The sequence below is a fragment of the Ochotona curzoniae genome, unplaced genomic scaffold (assembly GCF_017591425.1).
Source record: "Ochotona curzoniae isolate NIBS_2020 unplaced genomic scaffold, NIBS_Ocur_1.0 contig_4148, whole genome shotgun sequence".
NCBI classification, from domain to species: domain Eukaryota; kingdom Metazoa; phylum Chordata; class Mammalia; order Lagomorpha; family Ochotonidae; genus Ochotona; species Ochotona curzoniae.
Window position 1 is genome coordinate 885126 of NW_024466146.1, and position 14244 is coordinate 899369.

Genomic DNA, 14244 nt, shown 5'->3' on the forward strand with positions numbered 1-14244 from the left:
AGCTCCTCTCACATGCTTAAGTTAATTCCTACCCTGCTCCTTAACATGTTAATTTCCTTCCGCTTTTAAAACGTATTTTCATTAATTTAACTAATTAATTTATTTATATTTGAAAGGCAGATTTTACAGAGAGAAGGACAAGAGATCTGTGCTTCCCACAGATCCACTCCCCAAATGGCCGCTATGGTCAGGCTGGTCAGATGCCAGCAGCCAGAAGCTCCTTCCGGGTCCATCACGCGGGTGCAGGGTCCCCAGGACTTGGTTTATTCCCCCTGCTTTCCCAGGCCATAAGCAGGGACCCGGATGGGAAGTGGAGCAGCCGGGACACGAACAAGAGGCCACAGGGCTTAGCTTGCTGCGCTACCGCGCCAAACCTTTCCCTCACTTTTTCCTGTTATTCAGTCCAGGATTTCCTTTCCACTCCATCCCAGGATGGGGATTTTCTGTCAAGAATTAGTAAGGCCGGACAGACGACACTCACGAAGATGCCTTGCAAACACCGCCGCAGCCATGACTTTATTGCGCATGGCCAGGCGACGTGACACTCGGCTCCACCGCTAATAGATCTCGCGATGTTTTGGAGCTCCAACTCGCCCCCTTTCGGCGGGAACATTCCGGAAGAGGTGGGACGCTCAGCGGCAGGCTGCTGTCGGAAGTGACGTCAGCTTCCCAGAAGCCGTGGCGAAGGAGAAGCGCGTTCTGGTGTCCCACATGCCGTACTGTGTAGCAGCTCCGGGCTACGCGGTGTGATTCCTGTGGGGGAGACGTGCGCCTTCGCGTTTTGCCCGTCGCGGCCCAGCGGGCTTTTGGGGCCGCAGGTTCGTCTTTGTTCGTCGATATCACGGTGTGACGGGCGCTGCGGCCCCCTGAGCCGGCTTCACCATGCTGGTGCTGTTTGAGACGTCGGTCGGGTACGCCATCTTTAAGGTAAGGTGGGCGATGAGCCGTGGGGGCGGGGGAGACCCGTTTGGACAGGGAGAGGAGAGGGTGCCTCCAGGGGAGGGTGGAACTGCCTAGGGTCGCACGGGTGCCTGGTGGGTCCCCGGCTCTGCATGAGGACGGGTCAGCGGGCGCCGCTAGGTGAGCACGTGGCCCCGGCGTGTCTGCGTCCCAGGGTTTGGCGCGGTTCACCTGTGAAGACCGATCGAGAACTTCAGGGGGACCTGGTAGAGCGTGCCGTCTTCCCAGGGACGCTGGATTAAGCGGGGGACCGAGACTGGAAGGAAGGACGTTATTGCGCGAATGTGGCAGGGTCGGCTTGCTGAGCCTTGGGGCTGGTGGGGGAGGGAAGCTGGTAGAGGGATTTCGAAGGTGGAACTGAGAAGTACTAAGGTGATGGAGCGAAGATGTTGTGGGAGATCCCGCGGATGTAGGGCTGGGGCTGTGGGAAGCTTGGACGGTAAAATGCAGCTGTGTACATCAGGCAGTTCGATGTTTCAGATTGGAAATCTAGGGGAGGAATCGGGGCTGGCGGTAACGATTTGAGATTTGGTTGTTTCTTTAGGGGAAGTTTGAAATTAGCTTAAGGATTCAGCCAAGCAATGGCCGGACCCCGGGTTCTTCCTGTAGTGCGTTGAGGTATCCGAGATTAGGAGGCAGCCTTGCCTATCTTTCCGAGGCTTGAAACCCGTTATTAACGGTGTTGGCAGCTTTAAGGTACTGTCAGCAGTAGTTACTTTTAGAACTCTGCAGCTTGTGTATTTCACTTTTTTTCAGTTTTCGGGAATTTTACCTAATGATGTAGATTTCTGCATATTCTGTGAGCCGGTGTGGTCTGTCAGTATTTTGAGTCGGGATTTATCAGTGAATTTTTTTCATTATAACTTCATCGTTGTTACCGATCAACACGTTACTGTTCAAAATTAGGAATTCTTTATGTAACATCGAATATTGGATGAGTAAGTTGTGTTTCAATACCGAAATGTTGATTGATGTGTAATTGGAGTTGATGTTAATGCTTGCTGAGTAAATAGACACAGTATTTTAGGATTAGATGGTAGTGCTTGGGCGATGTTATGAAAAAACAACAGTACATTTAGAAACAAGTGTGACAGTATGTGAGCTAAAGCAGGTGGAAGTGCACCTATTGTACAAGGTGATTAGCGTCCCTTTTCATAGTTTGAAATGCACATATCAGATTATATTGGTTCCTTGAAAACCATTGTTTGAGAGTGCTTTTTTCACCTCTAATTAGGTGTAGGGTATACATGGTTATAGATTCAAAAAATGAGACTAAAGTTTTATTGTTCACTGACACGGTTGTATGTTGTCATGTTATGACACATAGGCTAAGATCAAGACAGCCTTCGTTCATGCCAGACTTCCAGCTGTGGTTTGGCAGCACTAGCCACATACAGTTATTTGCCCTGCAAATGCGGCTGGTGTGGCTGTGGAAATCAGTTTTTATTTATTTTTTAAAGATTGATTTATGTGACTATTTGAAAGGCTATTGTCACAGAAAGGTTTTCAGTACACTAGTTAGTTCCCCAAATGGCTGTAATGGCCAGAGCTGCACCAATCTGAAGCCAGGAGCCAAAAGCCTTCTCCAAGTCTCCCATACCGGTGCAGGGTCCCAACGCCTGGGCAATCCTGGACTGCTTTCCCAGGCCACAAGCAGGGAGCTGGATGGGAAGCAGGGATGCCAGGATTGGAACCAGTGCCTATAAGGGATCCAGGCGTGTACAGCTGCGAGGCCACCACTCCAGACCCAGATTTTAACTCATTTAAAGCTTGTATTGTACAGTGTGGCAGTGTTATAACGTTTTTTTTTCCCTCAAGGTTTGGAATAATGGAATTGATGTGTATGTCAAATATTCATATTTATTATTGAGCAGGATATTACATGCTGTGTAACTCATCTCATGTTTTAGCAAGATTTGTACAATTTTGCAGTCAGTTTTACAATCCAGTTTTTTTTTTTTTAATTGGAAAGCCAGATTTAGAGAGAGAGAGGTAGGTAGGTATTCCACCCACAGATTCACTCCCGAAATGGCCACAGGGGCTGGAGGTGGGCAGGTTTTGAAACTGGGAGGCTTTTCCAGGTCTCCCATGTGGGTGCAGGGACTTGAGCCGACCTCTGCTTTCCCAGGCCATCAGAGGGAGCTGGATCAGAGGTGGAGCTGTTGAGACCCACCTGCAGCTGTAAGGGATGCCAATACCAGAACTGCAGGCAGAGGCTTAGTGTGATACCTCAGCTTTTTCTATAGTTTTGTTCTAGAAATTTCATGTTAGTGGTATTTTAGTATTTTGTAGTAAGTTTTTTTTTTTTTTCCACTTAGTGCTTTGGAAGTTAATCTCTATTACAGGTGGTTTTTTTTTGGCAGTTTACATTTTAAACTGTTCATTTATTCATGCTCAGATAAGTTTCAGAAAACATTATTTGCCCCTTCTGTCTGAAGTAAAATTTCAACATTAACTGTTTGAATAAAACAAAATTTCAGGTAACCCATTAAAATGAAATTGGGCAGATGTTTTTTGGTATGTGGCAAGTTGGGGCTCTTTTTGCTGTAGATTGGAGGGTTTGTTTGTCACTGTCGCCAACCCCTGTGTGCTGCTGTCACTCCTGTTCCGGTCCACTTTGGTGTTAGAACTCTCCTATCCCCACTGCGTGCTTGTGAAGCAAATTACAGCATTTAATCTTATCTGTAAATATTGAGTATGTGTGAAATATGGACATGATTTGAAACCAGCCATTAATATAAAAGTTGTGTTCAGTGTGGAGGCCTAGTGCCTAAATCCTTCCTCGAAACCACCAGGATCCCATATGTGTGCTGATTCATATCCCGGCAACTCCACTTCCCATCCAGCTCCCTGCTTGTGACCTGTGAAAGCAGTAGAGGGCGGCCCAAAGCCTTGGGACCCTGCACCCACATGGGAAACCCCAAGGAAGCTCCTGGCCCTGGCTTGGATTAGTTCAGCTTTGGCCTTTGTGGACACTTAGGGAGTGGATGGAAGATCTTTCTGTCTCTCCTTCTCAGTGTAAATCGGCCTTTCCAATTGAAAATGAATGATTTTTTTAAAAAGATTTATTTATTTTTATTACAAAGTCAGATATATAGAGAGGAGGAAAGACAGAAAGGAAGATCTTCCGTCCGATGATTCACTCCCCAAGTGAGCGCAGTGGCTGGTGCTGTGCCAATCCAAAGCCAGAAGCCAGAAACCTCCAGGTCTCCCACGCGGGTGCAGGTTCCAAAAGCTTTGGGCTGTCCTCCACTGCTTTCCCAGGCCACAAGCAGGGAGCTGGATGGGAAAGGAGCTGCCGAGATTAGAACTGGCTCCCATATGGGATCCCGGCGTGTTCAAGGGAAGGACTTTAGCTGCTAGGCCACGCCACTGGGCCCGATTTTTTTTTTTTAAAAAAAAAGACATTGTGGCCTGATACAGCTAAAGTCCTCGCCTTATACATACCAGGTGTGTCCTGGCAGCCCCACTTCCCATCCAGCTCCCTGCTTGTGGCCTGGGAAAGCAGTCGAGGACGGCCCAAAGCCTTGGGACCCTGTACCCCTGCGGGAGACGTGGAGGAAGCTCCTGGCTCCTGGCTTCAGGTAGGCACAGCTCATGTTGATGCAGCCATTTAGAGAGTGATTCAGTGGACGGATCTTCCTCTCTGTATGTCTGACTTTGCAACAAAAATAAATCTTTTTTTAAAAAAATTTACGGATAGAGTGAGAGGGAGATCTTCACCTGCCTGTTATTCCCCAAATGGCCACGAGGTCCAGAGCTAGACCAGGTCAAAGCCAGGAGCTAGGAGCTTCTTGCAGGACTCCCACGTGAATACAGGCACCCAACACTTGGGCCATCTGCTCTTTCCTGGCTATTAGCTGGAACAACAGTGGAGCAGTTACCACATAAAGCAGTGCAATATGATGTGCTCGTGTTGCCGAGGGTAGTTTTATCCACCATGCCACAACACTTGCCCCTTAAAGTTATAAAATTCAGAATTGCATTTTGTATATAAATGCTTCCAAGGTTTCTGTGAGAAAATCTGCAATTAAAAATGTTAGAGAGACGAATATTGTGGCATAGCAGTTCAGCCACCCCCCTGCAGCATCAGCATCCCATTTGAGCACTGGTTAGTGGTCCCGCTGCGCCACTTCCTATCCAGCTCTCATAATGTGCCCTGCAAAGCAGCGGAAGATAGAGTGCTGGGATCATGAGTTCCAGCTCTTGGCTTCCAGCCCTGGTTTTTGAGACCATTTGGGTAGACCTCTCTGCTCTTTCTCTGTTTATCTCTTCCTCTCCTTTACTATGCCTTTCAAATAAAAAGCTGAGTATTAGAAAAATGTGTAGATAACTGTAAAGCAGAAGGTGTGGTGGTATCTCATTTTGTTGTGACTGCCTCCGACATTAATGTTTTCCCAAAATGTTGCAGCTTGGTTTTGTTTCGTTAGTCATAGGAAGGTGTTAAAGAAGTTTGGATGGGCTGAAACACTGTGATTTTCTGGCATTTCCTTTGCTGTTTTAACTTTAGTTTCAGAAGGTTGATAATTACAAATATTATCGTTAAAGTCTAAAGCTTCATCACTATTATTAGCTTGTATATTTTGGTGCCCTATACAATGCTTAACAGTTGTTTATTTCATTCTTTATTCCTCTGTTGAAGATTAATTTATTTTTATTGGAAAGTCAGATATACAGAGAGGAGAAGAGAGAGGAAGATCTTCCATCTGATGATTCACTCTCCAAGCAGCCACAACAGCCGGTGCTGCACAGATCAGAAGCTGGGAGCCAGGAGCTTCTTCCTGGTCTACCATAGGGGTGCAGGTTCCCAAGGCTTTGGACCATCCTCAACTGCTTTCCCAGGCCACAAGCAGGGAGCTGGATGGGAAGTAGAGCAGGGCCAATGCAATTAGAATGGTCACCCATATGGGATCTCGGTGTGTGCGAAGTGAGGACTTTAGCTGCTAGGCTACTGTGCTGGGCCTGTTTGGTTTATTTTGATAAGCTTTTCTAGTTGTGTATATGTATCGAATCTAGCTGTGTATGGTATCAGATTTAGACAAAGCACGTTCTTTACTCATTTGATAAACTAAAGGTTTTCTACAACTTGCAATATCGAGTTCCTCTCATTGCGAAAGAGTGTATTAGACTACAAGGAGATAATAAATATTTTTATGTGTTCTATAAAAGTATTTATCTACAAGGTGTTTTTAATTGTTTGTAGTGCTTGTGCATGCTTTGTGTCATTAAATTTCATATACGAGTTCAGCCTGCTGTCAATTTTAAGACATGGGGGTATGCAGTGGCTCAACTGGCTAATCCTCTGCCTGTAAGTGCCGACTTCCCATGTGGGCTCTGGTTTGTGTCCTGGCTATGCCACTTCCCCTCCAGCTCCCTGTGTGTAGCCTGGAAAAGCAATAGTGGATGGCCCAGAGCATTGGGCTACTGCCACCTGTGTAGAAGACCCAGAAGAAGCTCCTGGCTCTTGGCTTCAGATCGGCTCAGCTGTGGTCATTGTGGCTATTTGGGCAGTGAACCTGAGGACAGAAGATCTGCATCTTCTCTCTGTAAATCTGTCTTTCAAATGAAAATGTATTAAAACAAGACATTTGAGGTTCAGATGTGGTAAATATGTAGGGTGGATGCGTTTTAGGATTGGTTGCATCTTGGACATTTGACTAATCTCAGGTGGATTGATAAGGGTGTAGAGGACAATGAGAATTAAAAAAATTTTTTTTAATTTATCTTTACTGGAAAGTCATATTTACAGAGAAAGAGAGACAAAGATCTTCTGTCTGTGGTTCACTCCCTAAGTGGCTACAGTGGCCGGAACTGAGCCGATCCATTGTGGTTTATTTGGAGAGTGAGTCAGTCAGTGTACACACACTTACTCTTTACTTTTCAAATAAATATACAGTCTTTTATTTTTTGAAGAAAGTAGTTGATAGTATCTGTCAACACAAACTGTGCAAATCCTAGATTATTAATTCTACTTCCAGTAACTTTTCCTACAGAAATAATATATATGCGTATACAAAGTATTTCCTAAAACATTAAAAAAATAGAAATATTTTAGATATTAGTAATGACTATTCTACATTGCAATTCTAGGTGGTTAAGCCCTCTAAAATACACTTCTGATAAGTGCGTTTTGCTGAAGTTTTGCATTAAATGTTACCACAAACATCCCAAGAGTCTTAAAGGATCTATACCTATAGATTAATGACAACGGATGATTGATTAGCTATCCCCTCTTTTTTTTTTTTTTTTTAAGAATTTATTTATTTTTCTTGGAAAGGCGGATATACAGAGAGAGGAGAGACAGAGGAAGGTCTTCCCTCCAATGATTCACTCCCCAAGTGGCCGCAATGGCTGGAGCTGAGCCAATCCGAAGCCAGGATCCACGGGCTCTTCTGGGTCTCCAACACAGGTGCAGGCTCCCAAAGCTTTGGGCCATCCATGACTGCTTTCCCAGGCCATCAGTAGGGAGCTGGATAGGAAGCGGGCCGCCGGGATTAGAACCAGCACCCATATGGGATCCTGGTGCGTTCAAGGCGAGGACCTTAACCAATATGCTATCTCACTGGGTCCTATCCCCTCTTTCTGAAGGATAGAGTTGGAGAGGAGGTACGAGAGAGGCTTATCATCGGTTGGTTCACTCCCCAAGCATCTACGGTGGCTGGGTTTGGGTCAGACTGAAGCTCAGATCCAGGAGTTTCTTGGTTTCCCATATAGATGTAGGGCCCCACCTTTACCTGCTGTACCACAGTACAAACACCACCCTCTTTTCTTCTTTATTTTAAAATTTGTCACAGATATAGCTTAGAATTGATGGTATATATAAATGAGAAATTAGCTTTCTGTTTTAGTGAGAAAAATAGCTGTTACCACTCCATTCTGCCTGTATGGTTGTACTTGAGGAGTTAAGTGACTTTGTTGTTTAAAGCATACTTTTTTTTTAACCTCAGGTTCTAAATGAGAAGAAACTTCAGGAGGTTGACAGTTTGTGGAAAGAATTTGAAACTCCAGAAAAAGCAAATAAAATGTAAGTAATCTTGAAAATAATGATTTAGTAAAAGCTTATTTGTCTTGCACGTTTTTTTTACTGTTTCAAGGAAAATACTGTTATGGTTATAGATGTTTCATGTGTAATATAGAGTATTTCTAATAGTTTTGTTAGTTGCATGCTGGATTGAACAGCACCCCAGCATTCCTATTTTACAGGAGATTTGGAAGCACAGATTAGGAGTTAAGTATAACTTCTTCTTGAAAGGTTGTTAATTATTCGAAGCATGGAATGATTTGTGCTTTCTGCTATTCTGTTTTATAAGAGAACCAGCAAGATGTGGGAGTTTCTCCTTGGCATGAGATGCAGTGTAACTTTGCCCAGACTATGCCTTGAGTGGTGGGACATAGCTGACAGCTGAACAGTTGAATTAGCTCATTTGGTGAATGTGGTCTATCCATGAGGCCTTGGCTGATCTGCTTGATGCTTGTGGCTTTGGGGAGATCCATATCTAATTATGTTCATTGATGCCAGCGAGTGTTTGATAATTAACCTGTTGCTGCTGCTGGCACTAAAGTAGGATTCTTAATCTCATGGGGAGTGTTAAAACCCAACTAAATGGTAAACGAAGCAACTACAGAAACAAAACCATGGAGTTGTAGCATTTGCACAGATAAATATTCTACAAGAGCCTAAATACGTCAGTGGTGATGCTGCTGATACAAGTAGGGAGTTGAACGAACTTTCAACCCATTTAAGTGTGTTACTTAAGGAACCACCCCTGTGCTCCCTTACTACTTAGGAAAACTTTGTTATTTTTTTTAAAGTTTTATTGCAAAGTCAGATTTACAGAGTAAAGGAGAGGCAAAGAGAAAGAATCTGCTGGGTCACTCTCAAAGTAGCTGCTATGGCCAGAGTTGAGCCAATCCAAAGCCAGGAGCAAGCAGTTTCTTCCAGGTCTCCCTCCTGTATGCAAGGGTTCCAAGGCTTAGGCCGTTCTACTCTGCTTTCCCAGGCCATAGCAGTGAGCTGGATGGGAAATGGAGCAATCAGGATACAAATTGGTGCTTATATGGAATGATGGAAATGCACAGGACTTTAGTCACTGGGCTACTGCGTTGGGCTCAAAGGAAACCATGTTTAAAAATATCACTATACTTGGCAAATGGAAGACTAGTTTTTCTTTTATTATGATTGTTTAAAAGGCTGAGTTAGATATTCTGTTGTCTGATTTCCTTCCCACATGACTGCAATGGCTGGGACTGGCCAAGTCAAAGCCAGGAGCCTGGAATTCTTTCCAGTCTTCCATGTAGGTGGCAGGTGACCAGGAATACAGACTGTCTTCCACTGGCCCCAGTTCTTCTTTTGAAAGAGTTACATGCTTTGATTCATTGTTGTCGATGATGTATTGTTGGAACTGAATCCAAGTGATCTGACTCAAGCATTCGTCACTACCACTGAGACAGCAATGAATTAACTGGGAAATGTTGCCGTGAACTTAACATATCAGGAATAAAAGGGGTTAACTGGAATCTGATCTAACTACATATATATATATGTTTTTTTTTTTTTCTTGAGTGAATTTTATGCTATATGTTAAAACTCTTCTGTGTGTTCCTTACTTTTGGCCTAAGTTACTTGCAAACTTGTTCAGACATTACTGGCGTAACATTTGGAAAACTTGGTCATGTTATAAAGAAGTTGTAACCTTGCCCTGACAACCAATGGTAGACAAATTTCTGTATTGGTGTGTGCTTTGAAAAACATTCAACACTGCTTTTCCAGCTAGGTAGCTTTTGCAGAAATCAATGCATGCCCATAACTTGGTTCTTTCTCTTTTTAATTTTAGAGTAAAGCTAAAACATTTTGAGAAATTTCAGGATACAGCAGAAGCCTTAGCAGGTAAAGTTAAAGATTAGAGCTTTTTGTTTTGTTTTGCTTTTGAAAACTGGTTATTGGTTTGCTTGTTGAACGGTGTTTGATTCAGTTACCTGAGTTAATCTTACTCAATGTTGTCAATGATGCATTCTCAATGGAACTGAATTTAAGTGATCTGACTCAAATTCGTCACTACCACTGAGACAACATTGAGTTAGCTTTTTTCACCATAGGGCTGTTTTCCCTCATGCGATGAGAGGTGAGCAGTGGTTAATTTGATCTCCCTGTGGAAACCAATAGCATAATGCTGAAGCACAATTCAGTAAAAGCTCTTCTGCAAGGGACCAAGGTAATGTGGGCAAGTGCACGGCTCTCTTGTCATTGGAGTCCAGGAATACAGTTGAGAAACGCTATAATCACGATTGAAAACTGTTAGCCGAGAAAAATCAATAGTAAAAAGGAAACTAAAAGAAGTTCTTTCAGTTGATTGGCTGGCTGCAATTTTAATAAAAAGGTGCTGAAAAGCTCAAGAATTTTGTTGATCTAAAAGGATGTGATTGTTTATCCTTCAGCTAGATTTATAATTAATTATAGTAGACCAAGTGTGGGATAAAATAGCAAGGACAGATATAAAATCCAAATTATTAGCTTCTTGGTTTCTTAAGTTCTGAATCACAGACCGGTTAGTTGGTAGTGTAACTTGAAAATAAAAAAGTATGAGGAAGACTTATTTTAAACTAGCCAAGATTTTGACAAATGTAAGTAATTGTATCCATCCATGGGAGGGATATAGTTTCCAGTGTGAAGACTGGGAATCCAGCTAAATATTCTGGAACACTAACGTGCCTTAGCAGAGGGATCAGCTGAATGTAGACCCAATTATGGGGCCTGTTTCTTTATTCTTTACGAATTATTATCTGGGGCTCCTTCACCAACACATCAGCAGTTACAGCCACATAGGAGCCCTAAGTATGGGTGAAATCACAAGCAGGATTGTATTAGCCATGTTTTAGCTGTAGGGGGTGCTGTCTACATGAAATACATTAAGAACAACTGGAATTTTGAAGAGCTGTAGCACTGATAATTGGGCTCTTGTAAATTCCTTTTTCTTCTATTTGGGACATTTCTTTCTTAAAGATACAATTTATGGGTCCGGCACAATATCCTAGTGGCTAAAGTCCTTGCTTTGCATGTGTCGGGATCCCATATGGGCACCAGTTCTAATTCTGGCAGCCCCACTTCCTATCCAGCTCCCTGCTTGTGGCCTGGGAAAACAGTCAAGGCCGGCCCAATGTTTTGGGACCTTGCACCCACGTGGGAGACCTGGAGGAAATTCCTGGATCCTGGCTTCGGATTGGATGAGCTCTGGCCGTTGCAGCTGCTTGGGGAGTAATCAACAGATGGAAGAGCTTCCTCTCTGTCTCTCTACCTCTTTGTATATCTGACTTTCCAATAAATAAATAAACCTTTATATATATATATATACACACATACATATATACATATGTATATATATAAAAATCATGATTTATTTGAAAGACAGTGACAGGGAAGAAGTAACAGAGAAAAATTGTCTTTTTTTAAGATTTAATTATTCATTTGAAAGGTAGAGAGAGGAGAGACAGATCTTCCACCTGCTATTTGACTCCCCAGATGGCCCATTGGCTGGAGCAGGTCCAAAGCCAGAAGAAAACAGCTTCTTCTGGGTCTCCTGCGTGGGTGCAGGGATGCAAGCACTTGGGCCATCCTCTACTGCTTTACCAAGCAGGACAGTGGGAGCTAGACAGGAAGTGTAGCAGCAAGGTGTTGAACTGACGCCCATGTGGGATATCATACTGGAATCACATATTTTTTAAAAGATTTTTTTTTTTTTTCATTACAAAGTCAGATATAAAGAGAGGAGGAAAGATAGAGAGGAAGATCTTCCGTCTGATGATTCACTCCCGAAGTGACCAGAACAGCTGGTACTGTGCCTTTCCAGAGGCCGTAGCCAGGAACTTCCTCCAGGTTTCCCGCACAGGTGCAGGATCCCAAAGCATTGGGCTGGCCTTGACTACTTTCCCAGGCCACAAGCAGGGAGCTGGATGGGAAGTGGAGCTGCCTGGATTAGAACCGGTGCCCATATGGGATCCTGGTGTGTCCAAGGCAAGGACCCAAGCCGCCAGGCCACGACGCCGGGCCAAGATTTATTTATTTTTATTGGAAAGGCAGATATACAGAGAGGAAGAGAGAGAGGAAGACCCTCCATCTGATGCTTTACTCCTCAAGTAACTACAACGGTCAGTATTGCGCCAATTGAGCCAGGAGCCAGGAACTTCCTCCGGGTCTCCCACGCGGGTGTAGGGTCCCAAGGCTTTAGGCCGTCCTCGACTGCCTTCCCAGGCCACAAGCAGGTAGCTGGATGGGAAGTGTGGCCACTGGGATTAGAACTGGCACCCATATATGATCCCGGCAAGTTCAAGGCGAGGACTTTAACCACTATGCTATCATGCAGGGTCCAATAACTTTTTTTTTTTTATTTCGTTTATTGGAAAGACAATATACAGAGATAAGGAGAGACAGAGAGGAACGTCTTCTGTCCATTGATTTACTGCCCAACTGGCCCCAGTGACCGGAGCTGTGCCAATCTGAAGCCAGGAGCCTCTTCCAGGTCTCCCATGCGGGTGCAGGGTCCCAAGGCTTTGGGCCACAAGCAGGAAGCTGGATGAGAAATGGGGCCACTGGGATTAGAAGTGGTGCCCATATGGTATTGCAGTACATACAAGGTGAGAATTTTAACTACTAGACTACCTGGCCAGGCCCAATAACTTTCCTATATTGGTTCATTCTCCAAATGGCTGCAATATCCTGGACTGGGCCCTGCCCAGTCTAGGAACCTGGACTCTGGGGCTCATGTACTTGGGCCATCTTCCACTTTTTTCTCAAGTACGCTATGGGATACCAGCATTGGAATCAGCAGCTTTACTTGTTGCACCACACTGCCATTCCCCGTTGAAGATATTTTAGACCAATCATTTTATGTTGAAAATAGGGCCCGGCACCGTAGCCTAATGCCTAAAGTTTTGCCTTGCACACACTGGGATCCATATGGGTTCTGGTTCTAATCCCCGTGGTCCTACTTCCCATCCAGCCCCCTGTTTGTAGTCTGGGAAAGCAGTGGAGGTCGACCCAAAGCCTTGGGACCCTGCACCCACATAGGGGATCTGGAAGAGTCTCCTGGCTCCTGACTTCAGATCAGCACAGCTCTGGCTGTTGTAGTCACTTGGGGATTGAATCAATGAACTGATCTTTCTTTGTGTCTCCCCTCCTCTCTGTATATCTGACTTTCCAATAAAAAAGTAAATCTTTTAAAAAATGTAAAGATGAATGAGAGTTCATTCGTGAAGTGGGTTTTTTTTGTTGCACTTATGCATTTATTTACCTATTTTCTTTCATTGTGTTTGAAAGGCAGACTGAAAAAAGAACCTGCATCCACTTCCCCTAAAGGATAGGCCAAGCAAAAGCCAGAAACCTAGAACCCCGTGTGGATGCCAGGGTCTGGGAATACTACCATTGTCCTTTGCAGCCTCCCAGGATGGACGGAAGCAGGAGGATAGGTTGATAGCAGAGAGGGAAAAAATGACAGAGCCAGAAGTGAAAGCAGGCGCTCTGCGATGAGTCAGTGTTCTGTACCAAGCACTCACAAGTTAGTATTAATAGCTCCTCTATCGTCCACATATTGTTGTCAGATTTGTGCTTATCACTTCAAGCTTGTCATTTAATTCTTGACACAATCCCAGAGATCTGAATCATTGAATTCCCCTTTGTAACTTTTTTGTGTTCTGTGAAACAGGTAAATGAGAAAATTACAAACTAGGTGAGAATTTAAAGTCAAACCACCTCAGCTTAAGTTTTGTGAAGATAGAGGTTGTATCATAGTCAGAACCTTAGTTTCTAACACAGTAGTGATAATAGTAAATATTTCAGTATAAATGAGAAAGACTGAGCTCTTTCAAGAATCTAATAGAAATCTCTACAGTGCGTGTTCCTGTTTGTACCATAAAAATGAGCATCACTAAGAAGGCAGAGTTCTTTCGTAGGAATCAACTTCCCGTTTCCTCTATATGGCAGTTGGGACATGATAAAACCAAGGTAGCAGTAGTTGGCTTGGTACATGACTTCATCCATGTAGTTTTGGGAAGAATCTGAGTGTGTTATGTCAAGAATGGGTCTTAGTGGCTGGAATTCATTTGCCATTTATGTGGAAAAGTTTATTTTGAGTCCTCGTATTTTTTGTATTATGTACCATAATTAACTATTTTTTAAAGAAAATGTATTATCTCATTTCAAAAATATATCTTTCTCAGGGCTGATCTATCATATTTTGTCTTGGGAGACATTAAATACGAAAAAATTTTTAAAGGAAAAAGTATAAATGTAAG

The 14244-nt window shown here is 43.7% G+C and overlaps 1 protein-coding gene and 2 non-coding genes across 5 annotated transcripts in view; all 3 read left to right on the forward strand.

The window, feature by feature from the left end:
- The first annotated feature begins 709 nt into the window (after positions 1 to 709).
- The window catches only part of NOP58 (NOP58 ribonucleoprotein), a 30833-nt gene continuing 17298 nt past the window's right edge, over positions 710 to 14244 (forward strand). For 2 of the 3 annotated variants that reach the window (XM_040984452.1, XM_040984451.1), the window contains exons 1-3: positions 710 to 927; positions 7908 to 7984; positions 9795 to 9847. In XM_040984452.1, coding sequence (XP_040840386.1) covers positions 883 to 927; positions 7908 to 7984; positions 9795 to 9847 — 175 coding nt within the window. In that variant the 5' untranslated portion in view covers positions 710 to 882. The other variant, XM_040984453.1, reaches the window with a different exon arrangement.
- LOC121159460 lies at positions 9333 to 9418 on the forward strand. The gene has a single exon (XR_005884376.1). It is a non-coding gene; the product is annotated as a small nucleolar RNA SNORD70 (small nucleolar RNA).
- Positions 9951 to 10037, forward strand: LOC121159459. The gene has a single exon (XR_005884375.1). It is a non-coding gene; the product is annotated as a small nucleolar RNA SNORD70 (small nucleolar RNA).